General features: G+C 52.3%; 1 protein-coding gene across 1 annotated transcript in view; it reads right to left on the bottom strand.

The window, feature by feature from the left end:
- HID1 (HID1 domain containing) overlaps window positions 1-19,012 on the bottom strand; it is a 34,111-nt gene extending 15,099 nt beyond the window's left edge. The window contains exons 1-5 of the mRNA XM_068151576.1: window positions 18,768-19,012; window positions 9,921-10,070; window positions 6,132-6,302; window positions 3,087-3,200; window positions 198-304 (exon numbers count right to left, since the gene is read on the bottom strand). Of these exons, the coding sequence (XP_068007677.1) occupies window positions 198-304; window positions 3,087-3,200; window positions 6,132-6,302; window positions 9,921-10,070; window positions 18,768-18,833 (608 nt within the window). The 5' untranslated portion in view covers window positions 18,834-19,012. The remainder of the gene's footprint in view (window positions 1-197; window positions 305-3,086; window positions 3,201-6,131; window positions 6,303-9,920; window positions 10,071-18,767) is intronic.
- Window positions 19,013-19,319: the final 307 nt, after the last annotated feature.

Genomic DNA, 19,319 nt, shown 5'->3' with positions numbered 1-19,319 from the left:
CCCACATCAAAAAGCCAGCTGTTTTGATTTTGGGTTTGGGGTTTTTTTTACCATGTTGCCAGTCCTGTTAGCTCAGAAAGGAGCAAGCAAAGAGCCCCTTGGGAACTGCAAATAGCAGAGAAGGCAAGGAGAGCCCATCCCCCACCCCCTCTCCTGAGCCCAGTTTCTCTCCATTCTGCCTTTGCAGAGCCTCTTACCTATTCAAGTCATGGATGTAGTTAGGCTGTGGAGAATGGGCAAAGCCCACTCCTGCCTCCCAGATGTACTCACAGCTGTCAATGGAGTGGATATCTTCTGCTGTGTCCTGTGGGGAGGAAGAAGAGGTTGGAGCACAGAAGGCAGGAGCAAGAGTTGACAGCACTTGTGGCACCCAGGGCAGTTCAGCTGCTGTCTTTAAGCAGCAGCAAAGAAAACAGCAAGGAATCATCCAAACACTCAGTCCCACCCAGGGAGCACCTCTGACAGAGGGCCTCTCATCTCCAGCTGCTACTGAACATCATCCATGCAGAATGAGGCCCTTCCTCTAGCATGCTAAGGTGCAATGCTAGCCAACTCCACCAGGAAGGGTCACCACTGCCAAAGGACCCAAACCACACTCTGTCCTCACTGCTGGAATCATCACCATCTCCTCTCCCTTCCTCCACACCTCCTGAAACCCAGCCCAGGTCAGGGCTTTCTTCTGCAGGTGCAGAGCACCCCACAGGAGGTCAGTCTTGCTCGACACTCTGACCCTCTTTCAGAGCACATCACATTGAGTGTAGCCACATAATGGTGACTCCCAGTGGCAGCATCCCAAGGGCAGGAGAAGCAGCAAATTAAGCCTCATTTAAAATAAAAGCAGGTATGGCTGTGACATGCCTTATGTTTTTTCAGAGGGTAAAGCAAGAAGGTGACTGCAAAACCGTGATTTCCCCTAGTGAGAAACCTCCCAGCCCCTTGGCAGCTGCTGGCAGGACTCCCAAACTCTTGCTTTGCAACCTGAGCAGATGAGCCACAGCAGTTTGCCCTTCCTTGTCATGGCCAGGGAGAGTTGAAGGAGCTTTGCAGAGACAAGGAGCCATTGAAAACCACCTGCTGACCCTCCAGGAAAGACCAGGAGCAAGGGCCCAGATGGCTGCATTTGCCTCAAGTGCACTTGGTACACTTTGGCTGTCTCTTTTCTGAGGGTTAAGTAAGCAAATTCTGCTCCTTGTCTTTCTCTGCACTTGGGGAAGGCAGATGAGAGGACTGTTTCCAACCACTCTTGGTTCCCACTGCATAACCTCTCCTCAAGCAGGCACTGATCTCAGGACAGCAGGGTGTGAGGGCAGCCAGAGTGCACTTACCCACCCCAACCATGACTCCCCAAAACCAGCATGTTGACAGCAGCTACTGCTGACACAGAAGCAACTGCAGCTTCCTCCACACTCTGGGCTTCTGCATTGCTACTCCCTTCCTACAAATAAGCCAGAGCTCACCTGCTGTCAAGTTCCTCTCCTCAAAACACCTTTTGCTGAGGCTGGAGAGCCCAAGACCTCCCTCCACAACCAAATCTTGAACATCTCCTGCCAAAAACAGGTTTCACAGCAAGGAATGCAGTTATAGCCACAAAGCTGCTTCTATCATGTGTGACTAAGCAGGAGAACCAGGAGGAGACAGCTTGTCACTAACCATCACTACAGCAGTTCCCCAGGCTTGAACAGGCAGGTGCTGATGTCTTCAAAGAGTTCAGCCTTGGCAACTACCTGACAAAACACAGGTGCAGGCACTGTGCATGCCACAGGCAGCCCTAGTTTCTAGTCATAATTCAGCTGACTTCATTAGGAAGACAAACAGCAGAGTATGGCTGACTTCAGGGGCTCTTTTGCCCATTTTCCTCCCAGCTCTTCCCCTTTACCCAACACTGCTTCAGCAGCTTTCTACCATCTCTGCATCTCTGGGGCCACAGCTGTTCTGCTACCATCTCTGCATCTCTGGGGCCACAGCTGTTCTGCCATGGGATTGAGGTGGCCCTACCCATATCTCTGTTCTTAACCTGCAATCAGACCCCATCACTGGTAGGAACAGAAAGACAGAAGGAGGGAGATGGACCAAAATCTGTCATTAGCTCAGCTGGTAGGAGATGCCTGCTTCAGGGAACTCCCCTGAAGACAGTCACCACAAGGATCAAAACACATCTGTCTTTGCTGCAAGGACACAAAGAGGGAGAGGAGGCAGAAAGACACAGTAAAAACCATCCCCCTCCCATTCAAGTCACTGCACCTGCCATCAGGCAAACAGCTGCTTCCTGCCCCAGATTGCACCAAATTGCCAGTGGAAGGAACAAGGTGCTAAAGGTCTCTGCTTTGCTGGCAACCACAGACCAACTGTTTGCCAGCACAACCACCTTTTCCTGAGGGGTGAGCTGCAGTACAGGGTAAATGTCAATCACTCCATTTGAGACACATCCAGCTGTGTACAAACACCACACAGTGAACTCAAAATGTTGCCCAGTATTAGTTACTGTGGGTTAGAATCAGAACAGTCAGGGTTGGAAGGGATCTCAAGGCTCAGCCAGCTCCAACCACCCTCACCATGGGCAGGGACACCTCACACTACAGCAGGTTGCTCACAGCCACATCCAGCCTGGCTGCAAACACCTCCAGGCAGGAGGCTTCCACCACCTCCCTGGGCAACCTGTGCCAGTCTCTCACCACCCTCCTGGGGAACAACTTCTTCCTCACATCCAATCTCAATCTACCCATTTCTAGTTTTTTTCCACTCCCCCCAGTCCTATCACTCCCTGACACCCTCAAAAGTCCCTCCCCTACTTTCTTGTAGCCTCTTTAAGATACTCTAAGGCCATGATAAGGTCTCCTTGGAGCCTTCACTTCTCCAGACTGAACAACCCCAACTCCCTCAGTCTGTCCTCATAGGAGAGGAGCTCCAGCCCTCTGCTCATCCTCATGGCCCTTCTCTGAATACACTCCAGCACGTCCAGGTTCAAGCTCAATGACTCCATGCTGTCCTGTCTGGAAGTCTGCAGGGCCCTGCTGGGGTTTTCCAGCCCCCCCACCTCCATGCAGCTCATCTATCTGCACAGGCAGATCATCTCTTGGCTCACTCACCACCGTGCTCCTCCGGTGGCTCTGCACGGTGAAGTCAGGGCAGAAGAGCAGATCTGCAACAGCGAGGAGCAGTGACTCGGCCAGGGGCCTGGCATTGTCATCATCTTCCTCTCCCTGGAAATGAGACATGTGGAAGAGAGTTGTCAGCCCAGGGGGAGCAAGGAACACACAGCAACACAGTAGTGGGACACAGCAAGAGGATCAGAGACTTGTTTTGGTGGGAAAAGACCTTTAAGCTCCTTGAGTCCAAGCATTCTCTAACTCTACCAAGGCTGGTGTTAAACCATGTCTCTCAGCACCACACCTCTGTGTCTTTTAAGCATCCCCAGGGATGGAGATTCAACCTGGGTGCTTCCAGTGTTTGAGAACCCTTTCAGTGAAGAAGTTCTTTCTATTATCCAACCTAAATGTGCAGCTTGAGGCCATTTCTTCTCATGCTAGGAGATACACTCCCTGAGAACATGCAGAGAGACAAGAAATTCCAAAGGAAGAAGAGGGAGAAACACACAAACCCCAGCCAGGACAGGGAAGGAATTCCCTCAGGAAGGTGCTGACTAAACAGGAACAAGCTAATGACACCAAACTGGACAAAGGCCTAGAGATGCTGGGGAAAGAGAAGAGCAGCACTGGCCCTTGCCATGTGGAGATGCCTGACTTACTGAAGACAAAAGGAAAGAGAATCATCCACAAAGAGGGTTTGACAGTCAAGAAGGAGGAAGATTTGGCACAGAGACTGCAATAGGAAGAAGCCAGCCAGCAGCCATAAGGTGTAAAACCTCTCAGAGCCCTGCAAGGGCTGCCCAGAAATGGAGGTGACAGAACCAAAGAGGCTGCATGCACCATACAAGGGGCTGCCTCAGCCTGCCAGGGCAGAGTGAACACGACAGCAGAGGGGATTTTGCCATATCCAGCATTCAAAGCAATCACTGGAATCATGCATGGCTACTCTTCTGCAGCCGTTGCCAGGGGAAACCTTGCCAGATCCTGCCTGTCAAGGAGCACTGGGGATGGGAGGCCTTCCCACCACACTCCAGTGCTGGGAGGAAAAGCAGGGAGCAGGAATGGAAGGAGCTTATCTAACTTGGCCAGGCCTCTGTCAAGCCTGCACACGACACAGGGCTCCTCAATCACAGCTAACTGAGATAATGGCCTGTGTGGCTCCGGGTGACAGCAGAGACACTGTCATCAGCTCCTGGATGGAAGGCCAGGCCCAGACAGCACAGATGGACCAGCACAGCAAAGCTGCTGATACCTGAGCTCTCAGTCAGAGATCAAATGACAGCCATTAGGGTACAAAGAGATTTCTTTTCCAAGGATGATCTTTGCTACCATCGCCTCAGCTGCCAGAAGAAGGCCCTGCAGGCTCTGGGTGCCATCACATCCCAAATGGGCAGCACACAGCAAACCTACAGATCTGTACACAATACAGGCTGCCTTACAGGAGGAAGGCACCAGGCTCCAGGAGCACTGCCATCCATCACTGTATCATGAAACATGCTTACTAATGGTCTAGGCGTATCATCATCTTCCCTTCCAGTTCCCACAGAGAAATCAGCCACCAGACAAAGCCTTTGCTCCCACATTAGATGAGGCCTTCCCTAAAAACTCAGGGCTTTATTTGTCAGACTCTGCCAGGCAACTCAATCAGCCTTACAGCTGCTTCTGCCCATGGTTAAGTGATGGAGCACACTGAACCACAACAGCTCCACTGACATTCAGGAGGCCAAACGGCAGGAGGGCTTCCCAAACCCAGCACAGCTGCACTGGGCTGCATCACACTGGGGTGATCCCACTACTCCAAGGCTCAGAAACTCTTTCTTCTAGGTACTAAACAAGGTGGAAAAAGCCCTAACAGCAGCCTAGCTGAATCAGAACACTGAGCACCCTGTGTGTTCCTTCCCAAAACAAGCTCCTCTATTGTTAAGCCTCTCCAGAACTCCCTAGCCCCTGCAGGGATGAAAGGATGGAAAACCACCACCCTCCCAATCACACAGATGACATAACACAGGAGGGATAGCAAAGCCTTCCCTCTCCACCACCCAGAACTTCCCCTCCAAGTACATCAGGCAAAACAGATTAGAGGTGACAGGCAGGGACAGCACAAGGTGCAGGCTTTGTGCTCTGCCAACTGCTGCCAACCCTTCATAACCTTCCCAAAACCACTGCAGTACCCTGAAGGCTCAGGGCAAGCCACGCCTCAGCACAGCCATGCTGACCTGATTCAGAGAGTCATAGCAGAGTGCTGCTAAGGGAACAAGCAGGCAAATGTGCATTCCTGGCCTAACTCAGCTGGGTTTGCAATGCTGTTTGTGTTTGCAGGAGATCCTAAAGCACTTTCACTCTGTTCCTCTGAGACACAGAAGAGGACTACTGTGCCTGCTCTCCAGACAGAGAAATGTAGGGAGGTTCAGAGACTCCCCTGAGGTTATACACATCACTGACAGAGCCAGAATCAGTCCCTAACTCTTTAATCTTAATTCTTGAACCCTAATTCTTCAGCCACTCTTGTTCAGTTGTGGGCTTCACCTATCATGCTAGGCCCCTAGTTAAAACTGTACCCCTCAGCTCAGAAGCAGGGTATCAAGTCAGGATGCCAAGAGCTTCTATGGCACCACTTGTGACACAAATGGTCAGTGGAAGTGACAACCTATTTCAGTTTGACTTGACTCTGGAATTAATATTAGGTAATGAAATAAGGGGATTTTGGTTTAAGAGAGTCACACAGCCTTTAGTACCACCCTCACCTTCACCTTGATTCACACCTTCAGGAACATTGGAGAAGCCTTCCCTAACACACCAGTGCTCTCCTACAGCTACACAGCCAAGTGAAATATTCAGATGATGCAGCAACCTGTGCTAAACAAAGCAGCTGAGGGGGAGAGGAAGAACAGCAAGGATCAAAGAAAAGAACTTAGAAGATGTCACCTAATTGCTGACTGCACCAGAAATAACTGGAATGAAGTTGCCCCCCAAAAGTATAGGAAGTCTCTCTGCTCCAGCCTCCCTTCCAGCCTCCAAAAGAGGAACAAGCCTCAAGAGACAGACCCCTCCTCTGCCAGCTCCAGGGACAGTTGACCAGAAGAAACCTCTCCAGTCTGGGTCCTCAAAGATGTAAGGCAGGATACGGGTGAGGAGCCGGCAGCAGTTCAAGACGATTTGCCTCTCCTTCTCCGTGTGGCAGCCACTCTCTGCTCCCTGCACCAGCTTCTCCACAGCCTGCAGGAAACAAAACCAAGGCAGGTAGTGTTAGCAGGACACAAGTCAGAAAGAGCTGGGCAGGTCTGTCCTACTGGTGATTCCCTCACACAGGGATATGAGAAGTTCTCAGAGCCCATTGTCTCCGAGTTCAGTGGTACAGGTGAATAGAATAGAATAGAATAGAATAGACCAGACCAGACCAGGTTGGAAGAAACCTTCAAGATCATCGAGTCCAACCTATCATCCAACACCACCTAATCAACTAAGCCATAGCACCAAGCACCCTGTCAAGTCTCCTCCTGAACAGCTCCAGTGATGGCGACTCCACCACCTCCCCGGGCAGCCCATTCCAGTGGGCAATCACTCTCTCTGTGTAAAACTTCCTCCTGACCTCCAGCCTGAACTTCCCCTGGCACAGCCTGAGACTGTGTCCTCTTGTTCTGGTGCTGCCTGCCTGGGAGAAGAGGCCAACCTCTGCCTGTTTACAACCCCCCTTCAGGTAATTGTAGAGAGCAACAAGGTCACCCCTGAGTCTCCTCCTCTCCAGGCTAAGCAGCCCCAGCTCCCTCAGCCTCTCCTCACAGGGCTGTGTTCCAAGCCCCTCACTAACTTCGTTGCCCTTCTCTGGACTTGTTCCAGCAAGTCAAGCTCCTTCCTAAACTGAGGGGCCCAGAACTGGACACAGGACTCGAGGTGTGGCCTAACCAGTGCAGTGTACAGGGGCAGAATGACCTTCCTGCTCCTGCTGGCCACACTGTTCTTAATGCAGGCCAGGATGCCATTGCAGCTCCTGCTGCTTGAAACACTACAGTTAATGATCCTAACCAGACCTGCCTCCATTTCTACAGTCCCACTGCAAGAGACTTCACAAGGCAGGGCTAATCCATGCAGCACACGTGTTGTGCCATGTGAGACTGCCACTTCCAACACCAGCAGGCTCCTTCCAGCACTGCTCCATGACAGCACACACTGCACAGAGCAGATCAGGTTAATCAGCTGCATCAAGCACAGGAGACAGAGACAGAAGCAAAGCAGCAGCACTGTGCTGTGAGGTGTGAGGTGCTGGCAGGGGAAGCCTGCACAGACAACACAGTATCACAGTATCACTGAGGTTGGAAGAGACCTCGAGGATCATCCAGTCCAACCTGTCACCACAGACCTCATGACTAGACCATGGCACCAAGTGCCATATCAAATCCCCTCTTGAACACCTCCAGGGATGGGGACTCCACCACCTCCCTGGGCAGCACATCCCAATGACGAATGACTCGCTCGGTGAAGAACTTCCTCCTCACCTCGAGTCTAAACCTCCCCTGGCACAGCTTGAGACTGTGTCCTCTTGTTCTGGTGCTGGTTGCCTGGGAAAAGAGACCAACCCCCTCCTGGCTACAACCACCTTTCAGGTAGTTGTAGAGAGCAATGAGGTCACCCCTGAGCCTCCTCTTCTCCAGGCTAACCAACCCCAGCTCCCTCAGCCTCTCCTCACAGGGCTGTGCTCAAGGCCTCTCCCCAGCCTTGTTGCCCTTCTCTGGACACATTCAAGAGTCTCAATGTCCTTCTTAAACTGAGGGGCCCAGAACTGGACACAGTACTCAGTCTGACAGATCTTCATGTGCTGTGGTGGTTACAGCAGGACCTTGCCTGACTCAGGAGGTGGAAGCTAAGCGGCTGCCTGTGACTATTGAGTGACCCTGTGAAGAGGGCTACTGCTCTGGAAAGAACTTCTGGCCTGGGTCCCTGCAGCCCCCTGCTGACACTGACACTGGAGAACATCCCTGGGTTGTCCAGGACAGGATGTGGGTCTTGCCAGGCAGCTACCTCAGCCTCTCCTTCATAGAATGGTTTGGGTTGGAAGCAACCTTACAGCTCATCTAGTTCCAGCCCCCTGCCATAGGCAGGGACACCTTCCACTAGACCAGGCTGCTTGAGGCCTCATCCAGTCTGGCCTTGAATACCTCCAGGAAGGGGGCACACAGACAACCTCCCCAGCCAACCTGTTCCAGTGCCTCACCACCCTCACTCCAAAGAATTTCTTCCTAATACCTATCAGATCCTAACATCTAATATCTTTCAGGAGGTTCTACCCACAGATAAGGGAAGCTCCTTCCCCCAGCAGCTGCACCCACTTGCTCTTATTCCCCTTTTGTTTCCCCATGGGATCAGGGAGTGAAAGCCAAAGCACTTTCCAAGGATTCACCTTGCTGCTTTTTAATTCATGAGGTCATGTGGCCCTGCTTATTCCCCCAGCAGATTGTCTGGGTCACTGCCTCTGCCTGCCTGCCTCACTGCATTAATGGCCATTTAAACACTGTTGGTGCAGTCCCAGGCCACACACTGCTCTGTGGCTGAGCTCAACCACTCTTTCAGGCACATTTGTGACTCTGAACACTCTGACTCTCCAGCCATGACTGCAAATAGCACTTCAGCCATGCTGTCGTGCTCTCAAGGGACATGCAGCATTGCTTACTCCAGTAGCTCGCTGTGCTGGGCACAGAGCAGGGCCCTCAGCCTGGCTGCAGCACTGCAGGCTGCAGCACTGCAGGCTCCTCTGGTCCTGATATCCCCAAATCTACAGCTCCTGGACAAACAGCCCTGCAATCACCAGGTCTCCCAACACATCTTTTTTTCAGTAGCCCATACTTTAGTCTTGGTTTTGGGGGGAAAGAGGACACAAAGTTAGTGTGGTCAGTACAGGTCCCCTCAGCCCTCCTGGATGCCCAAGCTGCTGACTGCCAGCACTCAGGAGACAGCACTGTGGAAGAGCCATTCAAGTTTTCCTCCTTTTTGTATTCTTTCTCAAATATCCACTGCAGTCATCTGTCTGAAGCATGACTCCCAGTCAGAGGTACCTTCAGTGTGATTCAGAAGGTCTCACCCCCATTTTGTAGAGCAGGAAAGAAAAACAGGATGGCAACAACCACTTAAAACTGGGAAAATGCCATTCCAAACATTCCCAATACTACCAACTCAAGGTTGCTCTTTGCACAGCTCAAAACAGGAGCATTATTAACACCTGCACTTTCCCAGGCAGAACAAGCCTCAGGCTGCTGCTCACCAGCTTGATCCATTTGCCAGACCTGGCAGGGTAGGAAATATGAGTCAATGTCCCTTGTGCTCCACACAAGGACGTGGCAGTACCAGAAGCAGCATCAGGGAGGCTCTGATGTCACAGCAGAAGAAAGAAAAGTCTTAAGATCTCCCTCAAACTTCATCCAGGCTCTTGTACAGTGACAATGTTCACACCTCTCAGCCTGAAGCCAGATTGATGCATGGTGAGGAGCAATTAGATGCAGACAAGGAATTGGATGTACCAGCCTCAACACAAATATGCAGCCTGGATACACAGCTCCCCAGACAGGAAGTGGCTTATACAGCACCAAGACCCAAAAAGGGCAGAGTGAAACACAGGGAGGGGACAAGAGGGAAAGAAATCTCTGAAGTTAGCAAATAGCAGCAGTGATCTGTGCTAAACCAAGAGAGGAACAACTGAGATTTCCCATCAGGAGCAAAAAGGGACAAGCAAGGTGGTACGAGGAAATAATATGGTACCTGCCACCCCTTGGGAGCCATTGAGCTGCTGATCCAGGGATACCCCCTGCTAGCACAGCACCAAGGAACAGAGAGCCCCAGCCTTACCTTGTAGCAGAGAGTGGCCAAGTTTGAAGGTGATTCTTCCCTCACTGCTCGGATCTCCGCAGCTGGTACCAGGGCAAAGACATCCTGCACCGAGGTGGCTGTGTCTGCCCAGAACTGGTCCCAAAAGGCATCATCTGTTGCCTCCACAGGCTGTGGAGAGACAAACATGGTCACAGATGCAGAACTACCATTCCATGAGGTCCACACATCAGCAATTAGGCTTGGGGATGGGAGCAGGCACAGAAGAGGTTCAACAAGACTAGAGCTGGTTTCGTACCTCGACCTCTTTGCTGCCAGGACTTTGGCCGATCTGACCTCCCAAAGCATTCCCTCAGCAAGAGGGTGAGCAACAAGGCATTGATGTGATCAGCTGCAGCAGACTGCAATTCCTCAAGCCTTTGATGGAATCCCAGCACACATGAGACCTCCTGTTTGTCTGCAGCCCAGCATGTGTACTGCAATGTCTTCACTATGGGCCAGGCTGCTCTGATGAGCTCTGTCACTTTCAGAGCATCCCAAGGACGCCCTAAGCAGGCACTGTGATTACTTCTATTGTAACTAAGTTCCTGAGGAAGCAGCCAGAGACTTCTCACATCAGGACACACACAGACTCACAGATCTGAGGGACCCACCTTGAAGCACTTACAGATGCAAGAGAATTGATCACTCCAAATCAAATATTTATAGGGAAGGGGATGCAGTGCATCTGGTGGCTGCCAAGGCTTTGTTCTTAAAAAGCACTAAGTGTGCAATTCAAAGAGGACGATGGAAGGAGGAAAGTGATGCACCAGAAAAAGCAATCCATTTCAGACCTACAGCCTGAGAAACCCACCCTCCTCCTCACACCTGGCAGCACACTTCTTCCTATTACCTTTTCTGGCTCTGAAGGTGCAGACAACCTCCTCCTCTTTTATCAGCACTGTTGCTCCCTTTTCACAGTGAGAGAATAATTATTCTCCTTGAGCCCACCCTGGAATCCCACTGCAAGGGACACTGGCCATAAGGTTTGTCTGCCTGCCAGACTTCAGCTGGCTGCAGAGTCCCAGTGTTATCTCCTCCAGCTTCCTCCTCTCACCACGGCACCTACTTAGAAATCAAAACCACGATGACCACCTGGGTGTCAGGTTATATGTGGCTGAACAAAGCAAAGTGGGTCTTGCTTTGCCCTTTATGGCTTTGTAGAGCCAGAGGGCAGTGCTGGTCATTCAGGGTGAAGAAGGTACTCAGGCACACAGGGAAGCTGCAGAAGCAAAGCACTTTGATGACCTGATGCTCCTCAAGAGGTGAAAATGCCAGCACTGTCTGCTCAACAAGAGCACATCTCCATTGCACGACACCTCAGACATCCAAAAGCCTGAGAGCTCTGAATAGCCAGCAAAGATAACCTTTGTAAAAGTGAGCACAGCTCTACACATCTAAATGATAATCACAGAATGGCCTGGATTGGAAGGGACTTTAAAGATCATCTAGTTCCAGCCCCCACCACCACGGGCAGGGAGGGGTTGTACTTGCCTAGAGACAGGCACTGTCCCAACAAGGCTGGGAGCGCTCACCTAGCCCAGTGGCCTTGCTGCAGGGGTGGGATAAATGCCTGTCTATTCTAAGTGTGAAGAGATGGATGGGTCCTCTTCCTTCTAGCCTGAAGAGGAAAATGGGAAGTTTTCCCAAGTAAGTCCCCCAGCCACGCCAAGGCACGGTGGCACATTTGGCAGAACCACCCGAGCAGCCCTTGGCTTGGGACAAGGGGAAGCCTCCTGCCTGTCATGTGCCCTCGCTCCAGAGCAAACAGCAGCTCTTGCTAACTACAGTCATCAGTGCCATGGGTGGGTCTGCCATGCCAGATGGGAAAGAGGCAAAAATCTGAGCCTGTGTTTAAGCTCAGCTGGCCCTGCCCTCTCCCAGCTCTGCTGCAGGAGAACTTGCCCAGTTCCACACTGCTGCTAAACAAAGCTAAACCATGCCTCGGGGAGAACAGCTTGCCAAGAAGTGCTCTGGGCTTCCCTTTGCTATCACCTTCTGCATTAGCAGCCCCAGTCCGTGAGCAGGTGAGGTGTCACTACCACCCAAAGGCCAAAAAGTGAGAGGGGCAGGCAGCTGGCCTCCAACAAGCTGAGATAGCAGTCATAACCAGTATAACAGGTTACTGCCCTGCAGCTCTCTGCCTTAACGCTCCACAGGCTGCTTATTGCTTGCGCTGATCCTTCCAGCCATGCAGTGAATCAGCACAAGCAACTCTCCAGTCTCTAAAAACAAAGCCTGAAACACCCCACATGTTTAAGCATCTTCTTCCATCCTCTTCTAGCACTGAAATTCTCTTCACTTCATTACCTGGCCACCAAAGTGAGCTCTCACCAAACCTTTTCCCCATGGCAAGGGCAACTTTTTTCCAAATGGCTCAAGGTCACAGCTCCTCAAAGGGCATCTTCAGGAACAGCCAAGAGTTTACAGCCTGATTTTCAGCTTCCTGAGCATGTAAAGGATCTGTGGCCTTTGTAACCTGGGCATGAAATGCTTAAATGGAAGCAAAGCTGCTTTGCCAATTGCAGCTCTAATTGCACTCCTCAAAAAGAGCCAAGTATTTGGAAACTAAATCTATGTGAGGCAGGGAACATCCTACACTTCCTCCACCTCCTTTCAAACCATCTTGCCACAACCACATGTATAATTTGCCACATGTACCTCCTGGCTGCCTGCCACAGCCACTCCCACCACCAACAGCGAGCAGCAATTGCTGCTAATTGGAGATCATGCATAAATAATGGCTTCCCTCTCATTCAGAGGGGAGGCAGAAAACCATTTCCCTCCAGCAGGCACAGATCCCTTTCCTTTACCTCCTGCTAGCCCCAGGCCCCCCTCGGAGGCTGCACACGGGCACTGTTTCACAGATGGTAGCACGACAGCTACAATGGATGGAAGAACATGGTCTGTGACTGAAAGGAGGTGGAAGAAGAGAAGCAGCAATTACCCAAGCTGCAACGTTGGGTGCTGCAGCTACACTGATGTCATGGCTGCCATCTTGGCAAGCAGATTACACTACAGCACCATGTCTTTCCTCTTCCATAGCTGCAGCCAGTCAGCTCCTCATCAACAGATGGTATCCCGTGTACAATCCTGGGGCAGGGATTCAGCACTGAGTCACTCACAACCCCACAGCCCCCCCCCCCCCCCTTTGAATTAACAGCCTGGCATCATGAAGCTGCTGGATCCACATAATATTAATCTCCTTGATAGAACACTACTGGATGTTTTTAAGCTGATTGTATTCTGCACACGCCATCTCTGGGGATCTAAATAGGCATTTCCTCCTGCTGAGCTCACCCAGCAGCCTGTATCTAGCTCACAGAGAGGGGAAACACAGAGACCTAGAACAGTCCCTGCTCGCCAGCCATGGGTATCTGCATTTGGAAATGTCAAGCTTCAGTTACAAGGGTTGGTACAGCACAGGCTGCAGTAACAAACGTCAGCAGCACAGTGAACCTTGGCAGTGCTTTCACCATCAGTTAAGCACTCACTAGCAATGCTGTGAGCTGGGGCCACTCTGGATCCTCCAGACCAGCACAGATCTGTTGTCTTTTGGGCAGGAAGCTGCAGAACAGGTAAGGAAGAAGTGATGTTCCTCCAGCACAGAGCAGAGAACCAGCTCTGCACCAGCAGCTCAATGAGACTGAAAACTTCACTGTTGGCAGAAGTGAGGGATCAGCAGCTCAGCTCTGCTCTGGAAACATGACTGGCACATCTGGAGAGCAAAGGATTTGCCATGCACCCCCCACAGAGACTGCTGAAGTTACAGAGGTGACCAGCAGAGAGAGGAGCTGCTGCCTGAACCAAGGTCTCCACACTAAAGGGGTGAGATGACTGTAGCTCAGAGTGGTTGCTGAGAACACAGTGGGCAGAGCTGAGGTGATGTGACATCTCGGAGCAGCCAAGGAGAGAGATTTTTGCCTTCAGTTCCCCCAGGCAAGGTGTAAGGCCCCCCACCTACCTACATGAGGGTGGAACCAGTCCTACAGGACACCTGCAGCCTTTCTTTCCCAAGAGTTATAAACATTTCAGGTTCCTTACAGCACACCACACATACTGTGGGAGTCGGAAGAGGAAGGCATTCGGTTTGCAAGCACCTTGCTGGTTACTGCTCAGAGAATCACAGCCCTGAGCAGGCAACCCCCCAGCAAACAGGATACATCATGGAGAACAGGAAAGGAGAGTGGAGCTGAACCATGTCCCATAAACAGGAAAAGGTCCCAAGGCACAGCCTCCCCCCATTCATCGCTGCCACAGCACCACCTTTGCTGTCTCTTTCAGACACAGCCCCTCACAAACTCGGGCAGGGTGAGTGTCTGCACCCTCCTCCCAATCTGCACTCACACCTTTGCAGCAAATGCCTGTTCCAAACAATTCCTCCAACGGCTCCCTGCTGGAGGACTGTCCTTAAACCAGTTCTGAGGTAGCTGCAAACCACCAGCAGAGCATCAAGGGGGCAAGCAACCACTAATCCCAATCACTATATTCTCTTTGTGCCAACACATCAGCCCAGCACCACACCAGCAAACGTAGTGAGCTGCCTGAGGCAGAGGCTGGACAGCAGAATCCCTGCCCACGGTTTCTGGCTCAGATAACCTGCAACTGCAGCATGCTCCCTTCCACTCCAAATGAGGCAGAACTGTGGAGTGTCACGAGCAAAGAGCCACTCATGCAGCACTTGAAGGAGATGAGGCAACCCTGCAGGGCCAGTAGATTAGCACAAGGCAACTCACACACCTTATGTGACAGCTGTTTGAGCCACTGTGCAAAAGGAAAGCCTGAGGACAGATCTTTCAAAACATTAATAACAAGCAAGGTTTCATCCCTGCTGCCAAGGACAGCAGCTCCACACAGGTTTCAGAGGACTAAGTAATGGGTTTTTTGTTCTATAGGATCATTGCAATCAGCAGAGCAGAATTAAGGAGAGACTCCACACGAGTCTGCTGCCAGCTCTCTGCTTCCACAGGCAGTGCTGCAAAGGAAACTGGAAAATAGGATTTGTGGAAGTCTGTCAGGGTAAGACCAGGACAAAAGTCAGCTGTGTGAAGTGCTGGCTACAGCTTTGCTTTTAGGACAACTTTGCTTTTGATCAACTTGAGGCATTTGGGCACTCAAGTCAAGCTTGAATACTGCCAGCAACAGGCTACTAGAAACCAGTCTCTCTCTAAGCACCAGGCATACTTCTATCAAGCTCAGATTCACAGCCTGCTGTGCTGCTGCATTCCCAAACCGGGGAAAATGGAAGGACTAGAGCTTGTCCCTAGTGTTTGATCCTTCCTCTCTCCTTAACAGCAAAGGCATAGCCAGCATTAAAATCTAACAAACCAGTTCACAAGATTAAAATGTCTTATCTTCCAGTCAGTTGCTTACAGTTAATCACCAACTGGCTGAGAAAACAAAGTGTGTCCCCAGCCGTTGAGACTCCCAGCTTCAGTTCCCTGCTCTGCCACTGACTAGCTGTCATGCTCACAGCCTCCTTTTTCCCTCTTAAGCAGACAGCATTTTTATGGGCAATTGGGGCAGAAAGCACATCTGGTATATCATTAAAGGGCCTATCAATTGGAAGGTGCACAGTGGAATGTAGTATCTGTGTCTAATAAAAAACCTAGAGCCTGTCTCTCCATGTGTGATTACAAATACACATCTGCAGCACAAGCTTCATTCCTTCCTTCTGCTGCCACTGCCCTTTCATTTTTTTTTTAACCACTGAAATCACCCTGAAGTGATTTTTCTTTTCTTAATGCTGTTATGCCTTCAGAGTTTCTCTCTGACAATTAAAAACCAAGAAATTAAAAATCAGTTAAGTCTGTGCTCAGCTCTGGTTAGGCCACACCTTGAGTCCTGTGTCCAGTTCTGGGCTCCTCAGTTTGGAAAGGATATTGACTTGCTGGAAGGTGTCCAGAGAAGGGCAACAAAGCTGGGGAGGGGTTTGGAACACAAGCCCTATGAGAAGAGGCTGAGGGAGCTGGGGCTGCTTAGCCTGGAGAAGAGGAGGCTCAGGGGAGACCTTATTGCTCTCTACAACTACCTGAAGGGAGGTTGTAGCCAGGCGGAGGTTGGTCTCTTCTCCCAGGCAACCAGCACCAGAACAAGAGGACACAGTCTCAAGCTGTGCCAGGGGAGGTTTAGGCTGGAGGTTAGGAAGAAGTTCTACACAGAGAGAATGATTGCCCATTGGAATGTGCTGCCTGGGGAGGTGGTGGACTCACCATCACTGGAGGTGTTTAGGAAGAGACTTGACAGGGTGCTTGGTAGCATGGTTTAGTTGATTAGGTGGTGTTGGATGATAGGTTGGACACAATGATCTTGAAGTTCTCTTCCAACCTTGTCTATTCTATTCTATTCTATTCTTGTCTGGACTTGATTCAACCTTCCAGTGCTTGGCTCCACACGTGCTACAAGCATTCAAGTGTTATGTTCCTTATAGGTTTCTTTAGTTTTTGTTAATGCTCACACAGAAACACTCACATGCCTTAATTAGTGAATATCATAAGAACTTACTGTTAAGAAGGATATAACTTCAGTGCCAACTCTGAACCTTTACCAGTCAGTGAACAGCGCTTTCTGCTCCACTACTTCCTCCCATCAGCACTGAGGAAACACTGCATAGAGCTCTACCAAGCTCACAGTTTCATGTTACCAGTGATTTGACAGAAATGTTTGTCCAGCTCTCTAAAGGAAAAGGCTGCAAAAAGAGGAGACACACTGCTGAGAAAGCAAAGGAAGGATTTGACTCTGCCCATTACTGTAGCCGGGTTTGGAATCCAGGATCTCATGGACCAGCAGGTTACGTGGAGGCTGCTGCTGGTAGGAGCTCAGCAGGTTCCAGGAGAGTCCAGTCATGCATCCTGCACAAGCAAACACTGGTGCCCTTCCAAGGTATGTCAATATGGGAGCGCCCACACCCCACCCTTTTTCCACATGGCCGTTAGTCTCACCTAGACCACACTGACGTGAAATGAATCCAGCCAAGAACGAAGCCTTTTCTCCTCCCTTTGACCAGGGCCCCAGGGAGCCTTCTCTCATTACACACGTCAATAAACCAGGGGAGGGAAGCACGCTCTTCTTGGCTGGCAACACGAAGGATTGCCTCATACAGGATTCTCTTTGTGAGCAGCAGGCTGAGAAGATCCCCATTAGCCTGATTTCCACCCCTAATCTCACTTTATGAGCACGTTTCCCAGTGGAGGAAGGCCAGACCAAAGCTGCAGGCACTCTTAACTACTTGGCACCCAGAAGAGACTTTGGAAGAATCCCTTAAGAATATTCATTCATCCACTTCTCTTTTTGCCTAGGGATGTTGTGGAACAGCCACAATTGGAGGTTTTTTAAGAATGTGCTCACAAAAGCCATTCCTGAGAAGTGATACTGCTTTAGAAAGTATCCATATGGTTTCTCAAGGGCTCTTCCAGCCTTCCTGTCTGTGATTCATTTCCCAGTTCTAGCCTTTGTCTCTTTGAGTTTTCACAGATCTTCAATTACCCTTTAGCATCCAGACTCTTTTCTTCTGAATTCATTCCCCACCATTAAATATCATTCTGCCCTCACCCCCAAGTTTTCTTAGCAGCTGTTATTCCCTTGCTGCCAAACGTGGACCATAGCAGCAGTTCTCAATTGCAGCTCAGAAGAACCTGAGATGTGTTTTCTCCACTAGGGCAAAATCCCTCTTTTTAGACAGAAGGACAGTCTACCAATTTTCTGCCAGTGTGCTACCAGGCTCTCAATCTAAGAACTAAGCTAAGTCCCAGGACAGGTGCAACATCTGTTGGACTTCGAGGCAACCACCCTCCCTGTACACCATCCTGACTTTCTACCAATTCTTTCTCCTCTACAGCCTGCAGAAACAAATCATCATTTCACAGGCCACAGATGGAAGCTGCTTCTGCTGCAAAAAGCTCTCCCAAGAGCACGGCTGGCCATCAGCCCTTTCAATCAGCTGTTACCCAGAAACCCGGCAAGGTGTTCCACCAATTACTCAGGGAAACAAAAAAGATACAGAGAAGTGGGGCCTGGCAAACCTTGTGGTGATGTAAACCTGCAGCTGAATACGCTGGGAGCTGTGGACATCCTTTATGGCTGCCACAGGAGGCAAAGCACAAGATGTCAGAGGCGGCGAGAGCTGTGATGCAGCCCTGACGGCTGTTCCCAAGAACCAGCTGGTGCCCCGAGGCGGAGCACGGCCTTATGGCGTTACTCCTGCCCCTCCACAGAGCAGCCACACGGAGGGTGGGATCATCTCTTCCAGATCCCCCCCCACATCTGCTCCTCAACCTTCAGCCCAGGCCTACAGCGTGAGCGCTCGGACCGCCGCCAGCCGCGGCCGGAGCCCCGGCGGTGCTGTCAGCGCGGCCCCGAGCCCCGCGGCCGGAGCCCCGGCGGTGCTGTCAGCGCGGCCCCGAGCCCCGCGGCCGGAGCCCCGGCGGTGCTGTCAGCGCGGCCCCGAGCCCCGCGGCCGGAGCCCCGGCGGTGCTGTCAGCGCGGCCCCGAGCCCCGCGGGCCCCCCGGCGGTGCTGTCAGCGCGGCCCCGAGCCCCGCGGGCCCCCCGGCGGTGCTGTGCAGCCCGGTCCCTGGGCACCAGGCCTCCCTCACCGGCGCGGGGCTGTGGGGGCAGCAGCCCGGGCGCCCCCTTCTCTCAGCACCGGGGGTGCTTCGGGGCGCGGCAGGGCCGGGGGAGAGCGACCTGTCGGCTCCCACCCCGGCTGCCTCCGAGCGGCGGCGGCGGCCACCTCAGGGCCGCGCCTCGGGGCACACGGGAGGCTCCCGAGACTGCGCCCCCGCCTCACCTCGTCTCACCTCACCCACCGCCCGACATGGCGGGCCCCTCACCTGGGTCTTGGTGGTGAGCTGGATCACCGCTTTCCTGAAGTTGAGCTTGGAGTCAGCGCTGCCCATGGTGCGGCCCGGCGCGGGGGGGCTGCGGCCTGCCAGGCGCGGCGGGCAGAGCCGGGCAGGGCCGGGCAGGGCCGTCCCCTCACGCCGCCGATCGCGCCTCCCCTCCTCGGATCGCCGCTGCCGCCATCCCCTCGCCCCTGTGCCGGCGGCTCTCGCTGTCTCGCTCCTTCCCTCCCTCCCTGCTGTCAAACCCGGCCTCGCAGGTCCCGGCCGCCCGCCCCTCCTCCGCCCACGGCCGTGGCTCCTCCTCCCACAGCCCTGCCTCCATCCTTCTCCGCCGGCGCCTTCCTCCTCGTTCCCAACCTCTCTTCCTTTCCCATCTCCGCCTGCCACCCCTTCCCCATCTCACTCCTCTCTCATCCTCCTCCTAGCAGCCCCTTCCCTCCCTCCCTCCATCCCCTTTCTGCCCACACTTCGCTCCCCATGGCCGGGCTCCTCCTGCATCCTCCCTCTTCTGCTCTGCACGGCTTTCCTTTCTTCAGCTTC

The sequence above is a fragment of the Melanerpes formicivorus genome, unplaced genomic scaffold, assembly GCF_026170545.1.
Source record: "Melanerpes formicivorus ecotype bairdi unplaced genomic scaffold, bMelFor1.0.p_v2 SCAF_21, whole genome shotgun sequence".
Lineage (NCBI taxonomy): Eukaryota > Metazoa > Chordata > Aves > Piciformes > Picidae > Melanerpes > Melanerpes formicivorus.
Note: the sequence above shows the minus strand (reverse complement) of the source record. Positions and strands in the feature narration are given on the sequence as shown.